This window comes from Carassius carassius, chromosome 35, assembly GCF_963082965.1.
Source record: "Carassius carassius chromosome 35, fCarCar2.1, whole genome shotgun sequence".
Lineage (NCBI taxonomy): Eukaryota > Metazoa > Chordata > Actinopteri > Cypriniformes > Cyprinidae > Carassius > Carassius carassius.
In genome coordinates, this window is record NC_081789.1 from 10882561 (window position 1) to 10905684 (window position 23124).

The window sequence follows — 23124 nt, forward strand, 5'->3', positions numbered from 1 at the left end:
ATTATTAGTATTATCACAGTACATAACTTACATGTAAGTTACATGTACACTTACATGTACGTATAATGTACTTACAGTGTATTTATCCAAGAAAGTTCTGGTAATACAAGGTAACTACATGGGGTAGGGTTAGGTTTAGGGGTAGGTTCAGGGTTAGTACCTAGTTATTACATAGTTATTGTAATTACTATAAAAAGTACATAGTATGTACATGAGGAACAGGACTGTAAAGTGCTAGTGAATATTTATTAGAATATATAAACATTTTATTTGACAACAAAATGTTGTACATAGTGAATTCCCCCCCACTCAAAAACTTGATGCATAAGTGCTATCCAGTGGTCAGTGTAGGTACTGAAGGCATAATAAACATATTAATCACAAGTTTGTAGAAAATAAATAACGAGGGACCGCATTTTTTTAAATAAAACAACTAAAAAAATCTTGTCTATTAGTGTATACCTGATTCTTTCCAAATGTAGTGTACCCGTCAACTCTGTCAGGCATAATTTAGGAGTTGGAACTTTTTCTTCCAAATTAAAAGGATATGTTATTTTGGCAGAGATCAACCAATAGTAAACAAGCTGTTGTTGTACACGTGTAAGTCTCAAAGTTTTTTTGGAAACTCCAAATAAAATTAATATGGGATATCTTATTATCTTGTTCAATAGGAATGTCCAGTGTATCTGAAATAACTTGGGATATTTTGTTCCAGAAACTCTGGAACTGAACTGACATTTGTCACACAGTGGAGACACTTGTGAAAATATGTTATTCAATTTACACTTGGAATAATGAAGTCTATGAAGCACTTTAAACTGAATGAGATAATGTCTGTGGACATTTCTACTGTAATTTGTTCTTCCCAGGCAGATTTAATGTTTTCCATAGATTAACTTTTCACCTGTTCTAAACACTTGTAGAGCAAGGAGATGGTACTACCATCTCGAAGACATCTTTCCAGAAATGTGTCCAAAAAAATGGGTGTAGCTGTGACATAATTAGCAATGTTAGACTTCACAAAGTCTCTTAATTGAAGGTACCTAAAGAAGTGATTAGAATGAATACTGTATTTCTCACACAGCTGCTCAAAGGAAGCAAATTTTCCATTTATTAATAAATCCCCTACATTTTGTAACCCTACATTTTTCCAAAACTGAAATGCTAAAAATCGAAAATTGAAGGGTGTAACACAGTTCGTAGGTTGGGAAGAAGGAGGCGGGAACCGGCGAACATTATACTGGTTGATGTATGAGTCCACCGATGTGTTGCCGGTGCCCACCAACACATGGCGAGTGTTTTAGTGTTTTCAGTGTTTTCATCTCCAGGCAGTTTATATGCCATGTCAGATGGCGACCACTTCACAGTCCAGGGGTAGGGTGGCCATTCGTGGCCACTCAGGATGGAGATATGTGCATCTTTTAGATCAATCATTACTGCTCCCACCCAGCAGCCCCTGCTGACCACCTTAACATCTTCTGAGGAAGAGAGGTAAACATGTTCTCTTACTTGAGAAATGTTTATCTCAAGAGCCCCTGTATATCTAACTTTCCATAGTCAGATATATACTTCATTTTATTCCTCAGAATTAAATGCAGTCAAACAACCAGACGAGTAAACACGGTCTGGTGTGATAAGATTTATATCCAAAACCGAAAATGATATATCCAACTTCTCATAGTCAGATAATATCCTCATTTCGTTCCTCAGAATAAAATGCAACTAAACAACCAGACGAGTAAACATGGTCTAGTGTGGTAAGATTCACATCAAAAACTGAAAATGATGTAATACACACAATGCTTGGTCACACAAACAATATCAATCTCCTTGGAGAAAAGCGAGCTATCACTGAGAGGGGGAAGTAACCGAAGCAGGCATCCGAGCCTCAAGAACAAGCTCTAGACCTAGGGAATGCAGGTGGAGATAGGAAGAGCCGTCTCCAACCCATCCGCCACTTCATGTGCGATCCCCGCAATCTAGCCACCACCGTGCCTCAGCAGCAGCGGGACCGGAATCGCAAGATCACAGGCATGGACACACTCCTCGGAGCATGCCCGGTGAGAGCAGAGCACTAAACAGCTGGAAATGCAATAATCAGCCCCTTATATTTGAAAGCAGACTGCATGAACTCGGCTCCTCATTAATGCTGCTCATTATAATATTAGGCATAATATGCTTGTGTAACTGATGCTTGTGCAACTGCCAGTTCATCGATGCCCTCCGTATCATTCTCCTTGGAGAAAGACAGGCGGAGCGTCGCACCCTCTCCCGGGGGGAAAGGAACGCAGTGCGGGCTTGGATCTGGTGGTTAGGGAAGAAGATGGGGACTACTTTCCCAGGACTACCGTCTACTTTCCCTCCACCAGATCCATATGTGAAACCCATGAGCCCAGCCGCTGCTCCACCTCGGTGAAAGCGGGGCAGGCACTGCAAGAAACGCAAGTGAAGGCTCCCTCCTCAAAGAGAGACTTCTGAGAGTGAAGCAAAGCAGTAAAAGAAATAAAAAAAGATTGCATCAGGGGCTGTCAATTCCCTCGAGAGCTGATTCTGCATGCTTCTCACTCAAGCAGACAACACACAAACTGCATGTGTCCCTACCCCAATATCTTTGGTATGAAGCCATTTTTATCTGGATGCACTAAATTTCTAATTACTGTGTTTAGTCTGCATTCCAAAGTTTTTTTCCAGAATCGTTTGATCTGTATTTAAGAGTGGAATCAGTCTATAAGAACCCAGTTCCTCTGGATTCCTTCCTTTTTTTGGAACTACAGTAATAATTGCCTCGTTTAGGGAGGATGACAGAGACTGATCTATAAATGCCTGTTTATAAACCCTACTTTATAATAATAAGGTGATAGTAATTTGTTGAAGGATTTATTGAATTCATTACAAAATCCACCTGGACCAGGAGTTTTACACACTTTTAGAGATTTTATAGTACCTGATATCTCTTTAATAGCAATTTCTGCACCTAACTCCTAAACTTGCTCTTGATTTAATGAGGGTAGATTTTGTTGAACTAGAAACTGAGCAATAACTGTAGGATCTATATTTCTTTTAGACGATTACAGTGTCTCATAAAACCTTTGAAAACTACTATTTTTATCCCTATAGGAAGTAAGAAATTCTCCTGTAATTTTAGAACACAAAATTTAATTCAATTTATTTTTAAGTGCACAATTTTTACAATATTTTCCAATACATGGATGTTTAGCATTTTCTAATTCATGAATTTGAACTTCTAGTACCTCTGATTCAACCACATTTCTGTTTCTCTGAGATGCTTGATAAGACCTAATACCCCTAATGTATGCTTTAAATGTGTCCCATAACACTCCCATAGAAATGTCCAGCTGGTCATTGAATTTAAAAAAGGTTTTTATATCCTGTTTTAAATGATTAATAAAGTCTTTGTTTGTAAATAAATGAGAATTAAGCCTGCAATTTCTTTGTGGTTTCTCCAAATTATAATTTTTAATAGAAAAAGTCACTTGACTGTAATCGGATATAATAATATTATGATATTTAGCTGTACAGACCTGAGACATAAGTTTACCATTCAGAATGAAATAATCTATTCGTGTATATAGATTATGATCTTGAGAATGAAAAGAGTATTCCATAGCCTTCAGATTGAGAATGCTCCACACATCAAACATATTAGAGTTAATTATATATTAAATAAAAAATTTACTGGAGTTGGAACTAATTATTTTTGAGGAGTAGGAATTTTCTAAATACGGGTCTAGGACAGAGTTAAAATCACCTCCAATTATGAGATTTGTATCTGAAATATTTGGAATTGGATCAAACATGTTTTTGAAAAACTGTCACAGTTGTTACATTCATGGACTTTCTGTTCCTTTTTGTTTCCCTATTTTGGTCATGTCCCGTTTCTTGTTTGGTTAATTGATTAATCCCCACCTGTTCTCTATTCCCCAGATTACATCCCTTGTGTTTAAAACTCTGTCTGTTTAGTTCCTCCCTGTCCGCGATTGTCAATGTTACCTCTGTTAATGTTATTGATGTTCATTAAACTCCTCTTTTGATTTATTATCGTCCTCGTTCCTCTGATTTGATGTATTCACGCCTGCATACACAGGCCGTAACAACAGTTAGGTCCATAAACATTGGCTAATGTTAATGGCGCAGAAAATATTTCCCCAACAACAGGCACGTGCACACATAGACATGAAAGGGGGCTTGAGCACCTGCCCCTTTTATTCCTGGAGAGAAAGTGCCCTTTTTTCTGGGATGCTTTTTTTTTTATTTTTTGAAAAATAATATATATTTCTGTTTGCACACAGCTTCCCTGTCAAACAAATATATTTATTGAAATATAGTATCTAAATATCAGGTCAGGAGTTCTGAAGCGCTCCCTCTCCTTCTCCCCCGATTGTTAAACCCGATTGTATTGCTTCCGCTAAAGAAAATAGTCCGCTCCGTCTCTACGGTTAGAATCCTGTGAGTCCATAGCAACGCTCTGTTTTTCATGGCAACGGTCTGTTATACTTCACAGACCGCATTCTACATTGGAATTCAACCAAGCAATGTAATAAAATAAGTTAATAAAATACGCATATATCACCACCAGGTGATATGCTTTAGTTATTTTGTTTATCTTATTTACCTGCATTTCCCTGTCAATTAGATGCAAATGTGCGCATTTTAACTAGTTGACGCCTAATTTGCATACAGAACGTCCCCAGTTATTGATTTACATCAAGAGTCTTTCCCCCTGAAACTTAGAAATCTAAATTGGTGAATTTAGAAGAAATCTACAGATGCAAACAGATGGAGGATACACTCTAAAAAATGTAGTAAATCTGAGTAACTGCATCTGGTACATTAATAAATAAAACTGAGTAGAAATAAGTTAACATTAAACTTTAAAAATAACAATATTTATAAATTAACTATTTAAGTAATTTAACTTTTTTTATTTCCTCGAAACCTTTATAAAATAGTATTCCATACCACCACAAATAGCCTACATACATGACATTGGCTTTTATTGAATTTTTACTCAATTATTTTGGTAAGTTTAATTTTAATTTTAACACGCCCCTCTGTTTGATGCAGTTATTTAGGTTATTCTAAATATGAAGAGTTCAGATGAAAAATCCTCTAAGTGCCATCTGAAATTTCCTTCAATAATGATCATTTTTATCAAGCTTGTATGTTTATGTTCACTTATTTCACATTACTGGCAATGAAAATTACCTATTAATTGTCATTTAACCCCTTACCAGTCACTCCCCATTTTTTGGCATGGAGACAGAAATTACATACCCAAAATAAAAAGGTGTCTGCTCATTATTCTTTCTGACTAGATACATAATCAACATTTGTTCACAAATTAAATAAATAAAAAATTGTTGATGTAGGATATGAGTTTAGCAACACAGTGTAGCTAAAGCCACAAGTCTTCCAAAACTTCATTAGAAATTTCATAATCGAATCTGTAAAACTGAAATATTCTGAAATATTTTCTAAGGCCATGTCGTGTGTTTTTAGAGAAGGCTAATCTGATTGATTTATGGCACTTGTCATCTCTATAAGATCATACCTTTTGTAAACACTCCTGTGTGCTTTGTCTGTGTTTTTGGCTTTGAAAACTCCCCGATTCATGGTTCTATTGTTTCACACCTCCGCCAGGTATGACACATTATCCGCATTATTCTTTTATCATTATTCTTTTGTTTTTATTCCACCTTTATCAGCCTTCGTTGTGGTATTTTCAAGCTTTACAAAGCCACAAAGCTGCTATCTCACTTCAGTCTCCGTATGCATTTAGCCCTTATTTATCAAATGTCTTACTATAAAAATACAACAAAACATTTTCTTACGACCTACATGAATTACTGTGACAGAAATGTATTATGAAGAAGAAATGCACCTGCTATTACTAGCATTAGAGCTAACCTTAGCATCAAGCTACATCAGACAATTTATTAAATTATTTTGGAAGCATGAGACACGATGCGGCGGTGTCCAGTTATGACACTCTAATGATTGACAAGGAGCAGGACCAATCAGAGTCTGTCTGACACACAGCACAAGCACTGAGGAGCACACACACAGAGACAGCGCTGGGAGAGGTGTAAATCAGTGGAAAATGAATAGAAATGATGATTCTGTCTGAAGAATTATGAAGTAAACATCAGTAAATATATCCATATATCTCCGCAGATATGCATCTTTGGTCTATAAATCCTTATTGACGCTGTTCAGTGACTCTATGTGAACACAAATAAACTGCTGCAGACATGAATGAATATGAATGAGTGGTGAATTTCTATTCAAAATTTGGCATAATGCGGATTTATTATTTTACACTCCTCACATAAATTACTAAATATATGTCACTGCAACAATGTTTTATCAAAACATTGGTCAAACATCGAAGCTAGAGCCTTTAAACTTTCAACTGATGCACAGTTTGTCCAGATCAAGTAAGAGAGAAATGTTTAACATGCTGTGAAAGTGAAACAGTAATAATCTGGGGCCGTCGCCAATCTTTGACAGCAAAGGGGTTAAACATAAACTGTGATTACAACCAAAAAAAAAAAACACAATCTGTTCCGAAAAGTTACCTACACACAGCAGATGTTTTTTTGATGATATTCTAATTATATGACCAGCACCTGTATGTCCTTTTAGCAGTGGAGATATTAGGAGGGGAGCAAGAGCAAGCAGTGAATGTATGTTACAGTGTCAAAGAAAAATTTCCTCTCTGTGAAAACAGACTGGACAATAAAGTTCAATCATCAATCAAGAGAGGATTGACTGTTACATATTAAGGTCATTATTATTTTGTGATTTGCGCCATACCCTTTCAGCAGCCATCCTTACGTCGAAAGATAATATAAGGAGGGGTATGTGTTGTGTCAGGAACTATGTTGAGGTTAAGAGTGAGGAGGAAGTAATCCAAAGTGAGGGAAGTGTTTTTTCTTATTGTCTACTATAAATATGACATTTAACTATCAGAGAGTCTAGTTGAGTTCTGTGAAAAATCACACATTCTTCTGGCTTTATAGAGATATTACATAGGTGTATTGATATGTATACTGTACAAGCTGTATTTTATATACCCTAACCCTAAACCTACCCTTCACACAAAAATTCTTCTTCAAAAATTGGTCCCCATAACATAGGGAATACCAGGTACACACACACACACACACACACTGGTTACCATGTTTTATAGGGACTTCCCATTTTCAAATAACTTAATTATAAGCTGTTTTCCTCATTGGGGCCAAAAAAATCCCTACAAGGGAAAAAAGGCAAAAGTTAAATCCTCATATAGCCTTTCTTTAGAAAAATGTGCCAACAAGGTGTTTTTTCTTTCTTTTCCAGGTGCTGGTAACCCAAAGTGTGAGATTGCCATAGTCATGTGCAGGAGCAAGTCACTGGACTCAAACAGTGACAGGTACTGGATCTCTGACATGCACTTCAAAAAAGTCTATCAACATAACTAGGTTAAATTAACATACTGTCACAAAAGGTATTTTTGAAATTATTTATCACTGGTACTGGCAGATCTTTTGCAATCTCTCTCTCTCTCTCTCTCTCTCTCTCTCTCTCACTTTCTCTTTCACACACAGACACACTCGCACACACATTCTGGAATGAGACCCTGTGGCTGTGAGATCTGCATTCTTTCAATAAGATTACTTTAAACAACTCAGTACAGTTGAGCTTTAACATGCCACTGTACTAGCTAGACTATAATCACATTTTACTGCAGAACTTATTAGAACTTTACAACTGCTTTACAGTAGGTAGGTCTAAACCTTAAACTCTTACAGAGCTGGGGCCCTCATGTTCATAGCTGGTGCAGGCTGAATTATATGCCCTAATGCATGGGAAATTTGTCGTTAGCCTACTGAGGACTAGGAGTTCCACTTAAATGGAATATTCATCAATTTGTCAATAAATTATCCAATGTATTAATTTCTAAATATAAATAAATGACTTGTTAGTGAAAGTTCTAGGAATACATGGATGTCATAGTTTGTTTACTTCAGAAAAAAAGAAAAAACGTAGAGATGAGAGGACATGACAATGATTAAAAAATTAACAAGGTTATCAGCAAACTTAATATGTACTTTTATTCAGGAAATAAAATAAGTATTTGACTCTTAAATGCATACCTCGGGTCTTTAGCAACCCAGGATATCATTCTCTACCCCCCCCCCCCCCTCCTTCATTTTTTAAGTTAGACATCAATTTTCTTAGTATTCTTTAAACTATTAATTATAAACAATATAACAAGAAAGAAAAATTCAAATATACAAGAATGCCAGTTTTATGATATTTTTTTTTGTAAAAAGTGTTAAGAGTCGCTAGAGACCCGAGGTATGTAAATGTTAGGAATGGAACGGTTCAACTTAGTCATGGTTTGGTTTATATCACAGGTTTAGAGTAACGTTTACGGTACAGTTCCGTATGTGCTATGTTTAGGCAAAAACTATACTGTCAAAAAAAAAACTGATTAATCTAACTACAAGCAACAGCACAAATAAATACAACAAAGTTACAAATAAAATAAAATAAGTGATTTTCCGTTTTTTTTTTTTTTAGGTAGGTCTAATATTAGTTTTCAGGTGCAGAAATTGAATAAAGTAATGAAATGTAAAACAGCGTTGCATATTGACTGTATAAATTAAAGATTAATCTTTATTAATCTTTGGCCTAAGGCCATGTCTGCTCTTAGGATACTTACCAAGATGGGCATTTTCACATACTTTTTGTGTGAATTTGTCCATTTAAACACAATACTTAGAGAGAGCTTAATATTTGCGTGCATTCTGAGCCATTGGTTTGTGCACTTCGGATGAGTGCATGCACAAATCTTCTCACTGAACACGTGAGCTTGTGTCCTCTGGCTCTTAAATGTTTAAACTGGCAAAGCTTAAATGAGTTTATCTTATGGTGCGTTCAAGTCATGTCAGATACATCGTATTTACGAGTTAAACGAACATGAATGCCACCACAGAGTGGGAACCTCTGAATTTTCTTTAAGCTCAGAGTTTCCGAGTTGGGGGCGTGTCAACAAGAAACATAACAGCATCCATGGATGCAATGTCTGTTGTTGACTGTAATTTTTAGTTGAAATTGATAGACGTGATTGTAATATAACAATTAATAGTTTTTATGCAATACAGATTAAAGTGGCTTCATAAATTATTTAAAAAAAATTAAAAACGCAAAACACACTTGATGCAAATTCTTTCCTCTTCATTTTCTATAAGCAGCGTTGACAAACCCTGTTGTACTTTCTTGTAATTTATTAAAGGAAGGTACACACTGCCATCTTGTGCCGACTACACTGACTTGAACGCACCCAACATCATAATTCGACTTGTCAACTTGTAAGTACGAACTTCCCAGGTGGACTTGAACGCAGCATTAAACGCAGATATCAACGTGTGCTGTCGGGGTCTCACATGTGTGTACGCGCTATCAGCACCCGGGTGTTTTATCGCTGTTGTAATGTATTGGGAAGCCAGAATGTACATCCAATAACAGAAACATATATTAGCTGAACACTGTTTGTTTAACATATTATTTATAACAAACCGTGTTACAGATGTGTTGTCAGATTTAAGTTGAACCAAGGTCCTAGAGCATGCCGAACTGTGTGTGGAGAACCGTACGGTTCGATTTTTTTTACTAGTCGTTCCACCCCTAGTAAATGTGTTAAGTATTTTTTTCCTGCACAACTATATTTACATATCTGATTACTTAATATGTGCAATGCATCTTTTGACCGTAAGGTGGCACTGTTTGATAGAAAAATTGTATTATTTTTTGGGTGAACTATCCAGTTAAGGCAAAGCCTTAGGCTGTTTTGACTTCATTTGTTTGAATGGTGATGTCAGCAGTGAATGCATTTTTTTTTTTTTTTTTTTTTGTAACTTGATAAGCACATCTAACAAATCAGGATTCAAGTTTGGTCTAGTGAGCAAGCAGTTATTTAGTGATGGACAACCCTCCTTGTGTGAAGATGTGTCAAACATTACCCTTAGTTTAGTTGGTGTCTTCTCTTCTCCAAGCACAGCATGGTCTTTCTTTGCTTCCAAGTCAGTGACTGAAACATTTTCACAAATGACTTGGTGTAAATACTATTACATCTCTGTATTCTGTGTAAAATGTTACATTACATCAGCTTTTAGTTTTCAAACCTTTTCTTAGCCACCCTGAAGTTATTTGAAGTTGTGGTTTATTTGGTTTCCAGGGTAACTCAACCTGAAAATGTCCATCATTCAAAGTCACTGTCTGGTTCAAATGTTGTACAGCTTCTATTTCTTCTGGACTTTTAGCTGTCTTGTTCAGTATGCCCAAAGACTCTAGTTCCCAAAAGGTATACAACTGTTTCAAAATCTCTGCATCTTTTCTAAACCAATGTGCATATTTTATCTGTTACAATAGAACTGGGAATTTGTCCTTGTATTACTCATTCAGAAACACTTTCCAGAGTTACAATAGATTCAGTTAATCTTTCGACTCTAGCTGATACCACTTGCAAGTAGTAGTGTGCTTCTGTTAACACTGAAAGTTCAGAATCATTAGTGTCCTCAGAGAAAAAAAAATTGCAATTCCAATTGCTCTGATTTCTATTCTTTGATTCGTATTCCATATACTTTCAAGTGATAACTTCACGATGTTGCATTCTGTAATTACAGGACACCTTGCTCCGTAAGTATGAAGATTCAGCTTCTCTCTATTCACTAAACCTGCAGGACCCTCTATCCACACTTTCACAGTTTGAAGCAGTACAGTCATTTGCCCATCAGCCCTTGGTTTCACAGTGCTTGACACCAATGACACAACAGCTTCTGAGTTAGTGTATCTATTTTCTGCATTGTCAGTGTAAATATTAGACTTGTCATTTTGCTCACTGATGGACAAATGATGCTTACATCCACACTTAGCACAAGAAATTCCATTTACCCTAAAAAACTTTGCTGAATGTTTAAGTCCCAAACAAGCAAAACATTTCCTAATTTTTTCAGCTTGTCTTATCGAGCAGACACTGAATATTCAGACCAATTTTCAGGATTAGGATTCAGATTCTCACAATATACACAAGCCTTTGGAGCATAACTAGCATTGTGCATGGCGGCTGCAGATTACATTATTTGAGCCTTGGTTCATGAGTCTTTTCAGATTTTGTGAAAGATCTATTGGTTAATGGCCTGTCCTTTTTTTGAGCTTTCTGATCTATTAAGTTGCAGTGTTCTTTCTCTGCTTTGCACTCCATTTTGTAGAAACTGAATAAGTTCAAGCACTTTCCATTTACCACCCAGTCCAAATTGACAAGTATAGGCTAAATCAATATCCTCTGGCATCAGTGGGAATAATAGTGAACACAAAAGGCATAAGTGTCACATGGAACACACTGATTCCAAACCTCAAATGTGAATTTCACATTCATGATAAACTTCTCAGGGCCTTTATGTCTGACAGCCTCTTTACGGCAGTGAAATCAAGCAATTTTGACATGAGCACCGATGACAATATACTTAATTCCAAATCTGTTCTGTAACAATCCAATGGCTGTGTCTTAATTACTGTCTGTGAGCCTTGATACAACATTTGCTGCTGCATCAGCTAGGTATGCTTTCCAATAAGAATTTTTATTTTTTATTTTTACACAGTGCTGCATTAGAATGAATAGCGGCTTCATACTGACTCCAAAGCTCCTGCCATTTGCTTATATGTCTGGTTAATTTGTCAGTAACGAATTTGGGTAGTCTGACAGACTGGGTTTCTGGCCATCTTTAGTGGTTTGCATTGACATGTCTTACCCGTGTCTCTTGTTTGACATTTCTCTCCATCAGTCTCATTGCATGGGATTTCTACATAGTAATGTGGTCCTGGTAATCCAGCATGCTATCTATCTCCCTCTCCAAATTGTTTTCTATTATGTTTCTATGAAGATCCACCAAACTTTCCTCCTTCATTGATAACATTTACAGCAACTCATGCAATTTATCCCAGTTTAGTGGTTATTTACCAATCTCCTTTTCCAACTGAGTCATCAACTTTGTTGCCGAGCTGCGGATTGTACTCCTCTTCTTTTTCATCTGCTCTAACTGTTCTGCCATTTTTATTTAATTCACTTTCACCTCAGAGGTTCCATGTAATGTGCATGCAATTATTTTGCATGCTTTCTGTTTTGTATTTTGGTTTGTATTTAGTTTATATCATCTTGCTTTTAATGTGTGCATAATTTTGGCTTGGTTTTATAATTTGTTTTTTGTTTTGTATTTGGTTGCATGCTTGTTTGTAGTGTGTATGCAGTTTTATTATTTTGTATACTGGTTGTTGCATTAGTATTTGTTGTACCCCGAGAGTCCTGAGAAATCATTTACCTGTATACAGACATTACAATATACACTTACTTAAATATTATGTGTAACATGATGACTGTGTAATGTTGTCGACTGTTCATTCAGGAGTGTTTTTACCCCAACATTTCATTAATATAGTAAATGTGTGTGTACATGTGCAAATATTTTTCAGGCACAGGCTGCACAGTATGATCCTGGTCCCTCTAAACACACCAGGAGTAAAGAAGATAAGGCCGCTTACTGTTTTCAGTCAGGATGGTGAGTTCTGAGTAAAATAATCTGCCTTGCCACATGACGCTTATCAGATCCTCACCTCAGGTTCACTCTTTGCTGATCCATTTTCATGTCAGTGCTTTAACTTGTGTCTCACTATATCACAACACTCTCTCATCATCCTCTGTTTGATTCTCTCTGTGTTTCCATTTCTGTCTTTCCACCATCTTATAATTTTCAGTATGCTATAACAGATTGAAGATTGTGTGTATTGTGGGCCCTCTGAGGGGTTCCCTTACATTTACTACAGAGTGAGACGTTTTTATCTCTGTAGATGCAATCCATGGTGGCCATTTTGAGATCCACTTTGACAATGTGAGGGTTCCTGCTTCCAACATTCTTCTTGGTGAGATTAATTCATCAGAATCAATGTGTGTGTCTGTGTGTTTGTGCATGTACTCACCTACTGTATGTGTGTATACACTTTCTACAGACTAATGGGCCCACAAAAACATAAATAACTTTAGTGCCTTGGGCACTTATTCACGGGGTGAAATCAGAATTCATTGATTGTTTGATTAATTTAGTTGAATACTAGAAAATAATTTTAATTTATTTATTTAACCATAATAGATTTAGCTTAAAAAACATTCAAAGGAGGCACATAACAAAATGTTTTTTGTTGTTGTTGTTTTTTATTATTTATTTATTTATTTATAAAATGACTTGGTCAGTTTTAAGCTTCATAAATAATTATATAATCAATCTGATTAATGAATGGTTGGCATTTGATTCACTGATTTATTAATTAAATTAATTGTTTGCTCTCTAATTGGTTGGTTATAGGTGAGGGCCGGGGCTTTGAGATTGCTCAGGGGCGGCTGGGGCCAGGTAGACTTCATCACTGCATGAGGGCTGTGGGGCTGGCAGAGTGGGCCCTGGAGTTGCTATGCCAACGTGCAGCCCATAGACAAGCTTTTGGAAAGAGGCTTTACCAACACGTATGTAGTCATACTGTATATGATTTATGTGCTGTTTGTTCTGGGCAACCTTGCATCTATTTTTTTTTTTTGAATTTTATTTCATTTTTTTTTTTTTTTTTTTTACTGTTGTTATCATTAGAAAAGCCAGGCCAATACAACTTCCAAATAAGTCTTCTGAAATATACTCTGATGTCTGGCTGGCTTTATCTGAAAGTAAAGAAACAGTGCATTACTGACACCCAGTGGAAGAGCATTTCATTGCAACTGGTTTATTTGTACTGCATGCATCAATCCTGTAGTTTTGGTTTGATTTAAAGTATGCAATATAGTCCGTTTGTTGTTGTTCATGTGTAATAATTTAGTTTGCATTTTATTGTAGGAGGTGGTAGCTCACTGGATAGCTGAGTGTCGAATCGCCATTTCGCAGTCACGTTTGTTAACACTACATGCTGCTCAAACATTGGACACACAGGGCAACAAGACTGCAAGGAAACAGGTATTTCTTGATTTTGTGAATTGCAAGTGAAATAATCTTTCTTGACGCATCAAATGTCTGCCTATCTTACTCACCGCCTTCTGTCTGTCTGTCTGCCTGTCTCTGTTAAAGATCTCTGTCTTTCCTACCTAAAACATTAACTGACACTCCAGTAGATGATGGAGAAGATGTTCAGAATTCAACTCTGTGGGAGTGATGTGTTAACCCCAGAGAATAGTAGAAACTCTGAATTTTGACACATGGATAGATGAGCCCGATTAGAGTGCGATAATATTATAGCGCAATAAACAGGAATATCACTGAAAATTTAAAATTTGGAAAGATTCTTGTTTATGCGTGAAATTTCTTACATTTTTTGGTTACTCCTCCCAGTAAAACCTAAATGTGAGGCTTCCCTGGTGGCTGTGTCCCACACTTTAAGAACCACTTACTTAATTTTACTGCGAGTACTTTAAGCCTGGGTTCCAGGTGTCTGAAAGGGGATGCAAAAGGAATATTTGAACAGACTGAGATATTGTTTTCAGAGCTTGTTAATTTCATGTGTGTCCATAAGATATTAATAAGAAACAAATTTTGTGGCAATTGAGTAAAATAGAAGATATTGGGTGCGTAGATTCAATCAATGGAAAAAATACAAAAAGCAAAAGACAATCTGCACACCAGACAAAATGCAAAGTTTTCAAGGTCCTTAGAACAAAATTTTATTACCGAACATTTACATGGAAGTTGCAACAAAAAACTAAATTGCACTAACAAAACTGCGAGTCTACAAAGAGGCTTTCTTTGAATACCTACAGTGTGAGATGAATGAATTTGGAGATAGCATATTCTTTAGATCCTTCAGTTAAGAAAGCTTCAAGACACAGCAAATAAATAATATTTGTTTTACCACATTTAGTCCTTTCAGTCATAAAGTAAAAAATATTATCTCGAAGCGCTGGCATGTGTTAACAGTTGATCATGTTTTTAACAATTTAGCACTTTTTGTTTACTCTATAGGACAAACTATTAGAGATCGTTTGGTACATGCAGATTGTGACGTGTCATTGGATGGATGGGTCAAGCCTCTGGAAGACCCTAAAGGATTTTCCCCCTGCAGACATTGTTATTCTTGTTGCACTTCTAAGAAAGTTAACACATTTATTAGCTTTGATACAAAAAACAACAACATAGAATAACTAGTTCCCTTTCGATACTTCACTCGTACTGCGTTCCTAGATGCTGTGGAAAAAACTTTTTTTCTCCTAGGACTGAAGCCTTTACAATCACACAATGTAAATGCACGGCCATTGGTTTTTGCAGTAAGTAAAAAACAAACCAATGGCTAGGCAGCAGAGCTGCACAAGCCTATGGCAATGAAGCCCACCAGAGAAAGCCAGAATGGGTGTGGTCATCTGGCTATATAAGCGGGCATTTCGGCATAGGATCTCAAATCAATTCTCCTTCAGCAACAATTATTTTTCTTTCACTGATCTACGGGACTTGAAGTGCTCACCGTTGGCATGCCTCGCTGCTGACAGAAGTTACCTTTCCCTCTGTGCCTCGCTGCTGTTCCCGCCCACTCTACGAGCCGCCTTCAGCATTCGGCGCAGACACCAGCTTGTCCCCTGCCGCCATCCGGTGAGCCTAAAAAAGCTATTCTTTGCTTACTAAGAGAGCAGCAGCATTGTTTCAAATGCTGCACCTTCATTGCGGCTCCTGCAGGATTGTACTGCATGCTGACGACGGCCACTCAGATTTTGTTTCCTCTCTGGGCAAGCCACATGCATCTCTGACTGAGATGGAGTGTTCACACTGCGTGAACATTAGTCTCGCCTATCTGTGTGCTTGGATTGTTTTCTTTTCAGAGAGCGACTCTACCCCTCGCGATCTCCCATTTTCTCCCTCCCAGGGACCTGTGAGGAAAAACAGCACGGTAAGGGGACTAAGCACTCAGCAACAAGCGAGCTTACGCCAGCCCAGATCCCGCGTGCTTCGCCCTTCCCAAGCAGAGAGGATTTTCCCAACCTCTTTCAACACTTAGACCGGCGTCCCTCAGTGGATGCGAGAAAAATTGTCTCATTCGGTTTAATGGAGGATGAGCTATTGGATAACAGCACATCAGACTCTGAGGGGCTCTACTATTGACTCCGCCCCTTTGCCATCTGCCGATTCTAGCGACACCAAGCTAGGGATGGTTGCCGAACTTTGCCTACTCATACAGTAGCTGTCTAGACAAATGGTTCCTGCCAGGGTGCCACCCAGGCCTATCGACAGTGAGCCTCTCTGTCTTTTTTTTCCGGAAGTCCATGACGAGCTCACGAAGTCATGGCACGCTCCCTACTTGGCCTCGTCTTCTGCGCTCTCCTCAGTGGATGGCACTGAGGAAAGAGTCTGAGGAAAAAAATGCCTCTTCTCGATGAGTCACTGGCTGCACACCTCTGCCCACCCACTACCATTGGATGGAAAGTGAAGGCCACTCACCCCTCCAAGCCCCATCTACCCTTGTTGGACGATTGTACTCCTCTGACAGGCAGGTGGCCTCATCTCTGCACTCCATGGCTCGTCATAGATGAGTCTGGACCCTACCCCGGAGCCTTTAAGGAGCTGTGCAGTGCAACAAACCTGGCTATGCGAGCAACAAAGGCTACAGCACAGGCCATCAGGAGGTCAATGGCCAGCTTAATGGTGTTGGAACGCCACATTTGGCTAAACCTTACTGAGATTAACCCTTTCACACGTGAGTTTTTTTTTTTTAGGATACCGTTATTTTAGAATGTATCACTTTATTGTTTCCATGGCAATGCTTCATGCTTTTCATGTGACACAATGCACCTACAATAGATCTGTATGACACATGGATCGCTCTTATTTCGTTTTTCCAGTTTTTTTTTTTCTAAATATTCACATATATGCTTAGTATACTATTAAATATCTGATATCCCCGATATATTTTATATCAACTGTGTTAGTTGATCTATAGTGAGTGATGGGCACTACCATTTTAGTTTGTGCTGAATCTGACCTGTGGGATTTACAACACGCAAATTCATCCTCTCCTCCCGAAACACATTAAAGTACTGTAGGTCTCCGGTAAACTGGGAGAAGACCAGAGTAAACTTTATAGTTACCTTCACAATCTGTATTTGATATCAGTAAAAACATGTCATCAGATTATGTTTGTAAGGATCATTATTGCTCTTTCCATAGACATCAGTGTGTATTTTACAAACTGTAAATGTATGGTTTTGTTAGTACTTGTGTATTTAAATGTCTGAAACCTAAAATAAGCATTATATGGTTGAAAACACTTAATATTTGTGATAATATAACAAGCACTCAGCGCGTCTGTTCTGGATCCGCGGAAGCGTATTTAATTTCAGCAGTTGATGATGTGACGCACTGAAAATTCTCATCATACCGCTTCAGGGACCAACAGAGACTGATCACAACGATGTGATTGTATGGGTTAAAGGGTTAAGGAGGCTGACAAGGTCCCTTTCCTTGACTCTCCGATCCTGTTTAGACACACTGTCAAGGGATTTGCAGTGTCTAACAGCAGCACAGAAGTCATCTCAGGCAATGAAGCACTTCCTGCCATCTCGCTAGTGCCGGGCAACCCACAAAACACCCTCTGCTGTGCGCTCAAGCACCCCGTTCTGTTCCGGGTCCCTAAAGCCCTTACAAAAATTGTTGCTAATACTGGGCCTGTTCCAAAAGTCCCCGTACAAACAGCCGCTTTTATAGCGAGAAAAATAAAAAACAATTTTTTTTTTAAATGGTTCCACCAGCTCAGAGCAAGTCGGGCTTCTATAGCCAATATTTCCTCGTCCCCTAAAATGATGGCAGTCTCAGGCCCATCCTCGATCTTAGACACCTAAACCATGCCCTCATGAAACAGCTGTTCAGAATGACTACCCTGAAGCAGATCCTCTCGCAAATATGCCCAGGGGACTGGTTCTATTCTCTGGATCTGAAAGATGCTTATTTTTACAACCAGATAGCTCCCCATCACAAACGATTCTGGAAATTTGGTTTTGAGGGAGTGGCATATCAGTACACGGTCCTTCCCTTCGGACTGTCCCTGGCTCCTCGCACTTTGACAAAGTGCATGGATAAGCCCTCTCCCCTCTGAGGCAGATGGGAGTCCGCATTCTGAATTACGTCAACAACTGGCTCATCTTAGCCCAGTCAGAGGCCGAACTAATATCCCACAGGTCCCTCCTTCTCAGCCACATTGAGTACATGGGACTCAGGGTCAAGAGCTCTCTGTCTCCCAGCCAACAAACTTTGTTCCTGAGAGCTGCATTTGTTTGACCTGACTGCTTCTATTGTTCTCATTTGTAAGTCGCTTTGGATAAAAGTGTCTGCTAAATGAATAATGTAAACGTAATGTAATAATTGCAAAACTGTCCCACTACCTCCTCCTGAAAAGCATTGCTTTCCCTAGAGAAATTTTGCATTTGATCACAAAAGTATTGAAATACAGTTTACCCACACCAAACTCATATTATTTCTATCACCATATTATTTCTATTTTACATTTGGATATAAAGGAAACTCAAAATCATTAAAATGTAAATTTTATACATATTTAATTTATACCCATCACCTTGTCCCTTTGGGACTACATATTTTATAAATAAATAAATCAATAAATAAATAAAAAGTTGACAAAATGAACAGAGCACAGAGCAAGTAAAACAATAAAAATAAAAAACCCTTTCCATGGTTGTGATCAGGTCTGGGGCCAGGATGGCAAACCTGCGAGGGCATTTCAGTCCCATGAGGGCGCACCACTACTTACAATGCACAATGACAAAGCAGACACGGATCCACCCATGTGCTTATATAAAAAGATGGCTGATTTATAATACATTTTTAAAGATATTTTAAAACATTTGCTGCATGGTTAAAAATACTTTATATAAAAAAACACAATAAATCGCACATAGGCTAAGCATTGTATTATTACTTTTTTTTTATTTGATAGGGACAATGCTCATTGATTAACAAAAAAGTTACTTGCTGTAAACAAGCCAGAGTGAGCTACAAGTGCTAGTTTCCATCTGTTGTCCCTAGCTAGGTCTTAACAGGCACCCTAAAAATACAAAAGTCAATAAAAATACACTATAAATTTAATAAATACAATAGCAATGTAATAAATACAGCCAGAATTTTAACAAAAAATGAACATACCCTCAAACAGACAATATATTGCTCACCTCACCTAGCCCTCATCTTAATTACAGTATAAAGTGAATACAATATAAAATATAGCTGCAAGCAGCAATTATGGGGCCAAGCACTCAAACGGCAAATTGAGGAGCTAAGCATGGCATGGAGCATCATACCAAATGCATTAATAAGCAATAACAGCAATTTTAGGATTATTGTAATTGAAATGGCTAAAAAAAAAATCATAAATACAACCTCTACTAGCATGATTACTTGGCTTATGAAGTTTGACCAAAAGGTGTCAATATATCAAATCATTTTGGCATGATGCCTCAAATTCATCGCTGTGGTATGCAAAAACGTTTTTGTCTATCGACACAAAATTCATAACTTTTTGTCAGCACAGTCTGAAGATCATCTGATTCGAATTTGGTGAAAATTGGACAAATGGTTGATGAGGAGTTCGTAAAAGTCGGTTTTCAACATAAATCAAAATGGCGGACCGCAGGGGCGTAGATTACGCGGGGGACGTGCCCCCCCCCCACTTTTAACATCACGGAACTTCGTCCCCCGCACTTTTTCGGGCAAGTGTGTACGTATAGAGGTTTTCAAGAGCTGGTGTGAATAAATATAGATTTAAACTCAGAGACAGGATAGTCTGCACATGACCTGATGTTTTTTTCGGACCGAGAAAGCGAAATGAACACCACAGAGCTAAACTCTCCTGCAGTGTGTGTTTCATTCATACTCGAAGCCAGAGGGCACTCTCGCGCAGAAAGACATAACAGGAAACTCCTAATATGGGCAACAGCGTCCAGCTATCGCTGTATGAAACAGTTGTTTTCGGTATTGTTTTTTTCAAGTCCAAAAAATATCCAGCAGGTGATAAAGCATATGAACAATGCAGTGCTAATTGACATAGCATTTATTACAGTATAGAAATGATTCTGCCTTATTAGGAGATAAAAAGTGTTTGTAGTATATAAACAAATCATTATTAATTGTTATCGTCCAGCATTTATAGTTTTCTAAGCCAATTAAAAGCTAGAAATCAGAGAAATTACAGTTGCCTATAGTATCCACTACCAGTCAAAAGTTTTTGAACAGTAAGTTAATGTTTTTTAAAGAAGTCTCACCTGCATTTATTTGATCCAAGTACTGCAATCAGTGAAATTTTGAAATGTTTTTACTAGCCTATTTAAAATAGCTGTTTTCTATTTTAATATATTTCAAAATGTTATTTATTAAGCATCATTACTCCAGTCACACGATCCTTCAGAAATAATTCTGATATTCTGATTTGCTGCTAAAAAAAGAAAAGACAAGAAAAAAAACTCTTATTATGATAATGTTGAAAACAGCTGAGTAGAATTTTTTTCAGGTTTCTTTGATGAATAGACAGTTCAGAAGAGCAGCATTTATCTGAAATAGAAATCTCTTTTAAAATGATGTCTTTATTAACAATTTTGATGAATTTAAAGAATCCTTGCTAAATAAAAGTATTAATTTCTAAATAATGCAGGCATACACATAAACTGAAACCTTTACTGCCTTTTATTTGACAGAGCTCATAAATCTCACTACATATATATATATATATATATATATATATATATAAACTGACTGAGCTTTTGAATGATATAGTGTCTAATGTAGCAAAAAAAAATTTATTTCACATAAATGCTGATTTTTGGATCCTTCTATTCATCGAAGAATCCTGAAAAAAAATGTACTCATCTGTTTTAAATATTGATAATCAGCAAATCAGCATATTAAGAATAATTTCTGATTAATGTGACACTGAAGACTGGAGGTATGATGCTGAAAATTCACCTTTGATCACAGGAGTACATCACATTTAAAATATATTCAAATAGAAAACTGTTATTTTAAATAGTAAATTTTTTTTGACAATATTACTGCTTTTGCTGTACTTTGGATCAAATAAAGGCAGGCTTGGTGAGCAGAAGAGACTTCTTTCAAAACATTAAAAATCTAACTGTTAAAAAAACTGTTGACCAGTAGGCTATGTAGATTACAGAAATATTATGTCGTAATGTTTTATATATATATATATTTATATATATGTCTCTGTGTGTGTCCCCCTCACTTCTGAAAAGATAGCTACGCCCCTGGCGGACCGGAAGTTCAGCTTACTCTGGCATATTAGGTACCTATGTTATCGGCATAAGCCAGGGAATATTTTGAGACCAGTTTCATTGCAATAGGCTAATGCATTAAAATGTTATTAGAATTTTTAAAAGTGTAATTATTCATGGTTAATTAATGGTTTATTACTCTTGACCAATAGGTGGCGCTGTTACCAAATTTACGTGGCATGGTCAGTTTGAGGTGACAATGACAGATACAAAGTTTGGTGCAAATATGTCAAAGCTTTGCAGAGATACAGCCTCAAATGCATTTTGGCATCCTTCCCACAAATTCGTTGATGCGCTTAATGAGAACTGTTTCGTATATCGACACAAAATCCATAACTTTTGGGCAGTGGGGTCTGAAGATGATCAGCTTCAAGTTTGGTGAAAATCGGACCAACGGTCTAGGAGGAGTTCGAAAAAGTAGATTTTCAACATTAATCAAAATGGCGAACAGGAAGTATGGCCAATTTTTTTTGCATAATTGGTATCAATGCTTTTGGCATGACACAAAGAATATAGGGAGAACATTTTACTTTCAATAGTCAATAATAATAATAATAATTAAATAATAATTTATTAAAAAGTTATTAGCATTTTTTTTTAAATTTCATTATAACTCTTGACCACAAGGTGGCGCTGCCACCAAACTTTTTGAGTACCTTCAGGGCATGGAGCCGAATATTTTTGTAATTATTTTCGTAACAATATGATAATGCGTAAAAAAATACAGCATTTTAAAACATAATTCAAAATGGCCGACGCCTAAAATGGCTGACACGGGAAAATTGGATATCATTCGACACGACATGACTCACGTCATGACTCGTGATTTTTGGCCAAACCATTCAGAAGTTATAAGCAAAAATATGCATTTTTCATATCTCCTGACCACTAGGTGGCGCTGGGTCGAAACACGGCGGGTAGTTTTGAGTCATGGTTATTATAACACACACCAAACTTGGTCTCAATATGCCAAACCGTTACCGAGATAAAGCCTCACATGCATTTTTGTGTGCTTTTCCTCAAATTTGTTCACGTGTCATTCAAAACGGTTGGACGAATCAACTTGAATTCCATAACTTTTTTGAATTTTGGGGTTCATTCGACTTGGCATGAGCTAAAGAATCAGAGGAAAAAAGAATTTTCATTTTCTGGCTAATGGTTCAGAAGTTATTAGCATAAAAATATTGAAACTTTGGACAAGTGGTGGCGCTAGAGAATTAGAGTTAGAGATTTAAAATTTGTTATATTTAATTTCGGGACTGTCCTCTATCATAATTTCAAACCATTACAACTTTCGCGCAAGCGGTTCTATGGGCTGCCATAGACTTGCGGCAGAAGAAGAAGAAGAATAACGCCTTCGGTGCTTGGCCCCTAATAAAAGAAAGGGAAAGAAAAAAAAGCATGTTCGTGGACTAAAGAATTTGGTGTATGGTTACAATTATAATTGTTCCTAATCCAAGATTTAATCTGTTTTTTTTTTTAAAGAGGAGAGACTATTACACTTCTTTTTTTCTGAGGAAATCCATTTCTCAAATCCTCAACCACATCACATCTTTTTGGGGTGAATTATGTCTTATTCCTCTCATCGCGAAGCAAACAGTAAAATAAAAACTTGAAGAACAGTCTGGCTGCTTTTTCTTCTGTTATGGGCGTATTCAAGCCGCGCGCTTCAGTTTGAATCTGAATAGCGCGTTTAGCGCGGGGGCGTGGTCACATTAGATATAATGAAGGGAGACTTGAAAAACGGA

At 37.2% G+C, this 23124-nt stretch overlaps 1 protein-coding gene across 2 annotated transcripts in view; it reads left to right on the forward strand.

The window, feature by feature from the left end:
* The window catches only part of acad11 (acyl-CoA dehydrogenase family, member 11), a 145461-nt gene that overhangs the window by 105036 nt on the left and 17301 nt on the right, over positions 1-23124 (forward strand). For both annotated transcript variants that reach the window (XM_059524414.1, XM_059524413.1), the window contains 5 exons: positions 7366-7438; positions 12541-12626; positions 12916-12987; positions 13428-13582; positions 13944-14060. In XM_059524414.1, the coding sequence (XP_059380397.1) occupies positions 7366-7438; positions 12541-12626; positions 12916-12987; positions 13428-13582; positions 13944-14060 (503 nt within the window). The remainder of the gene's footprint in view (positions 1-7365; positions 7439-12540; positions 12627-12915; positions 12988-13427; positions 13583-13943; positions 14061-23124) is intronic.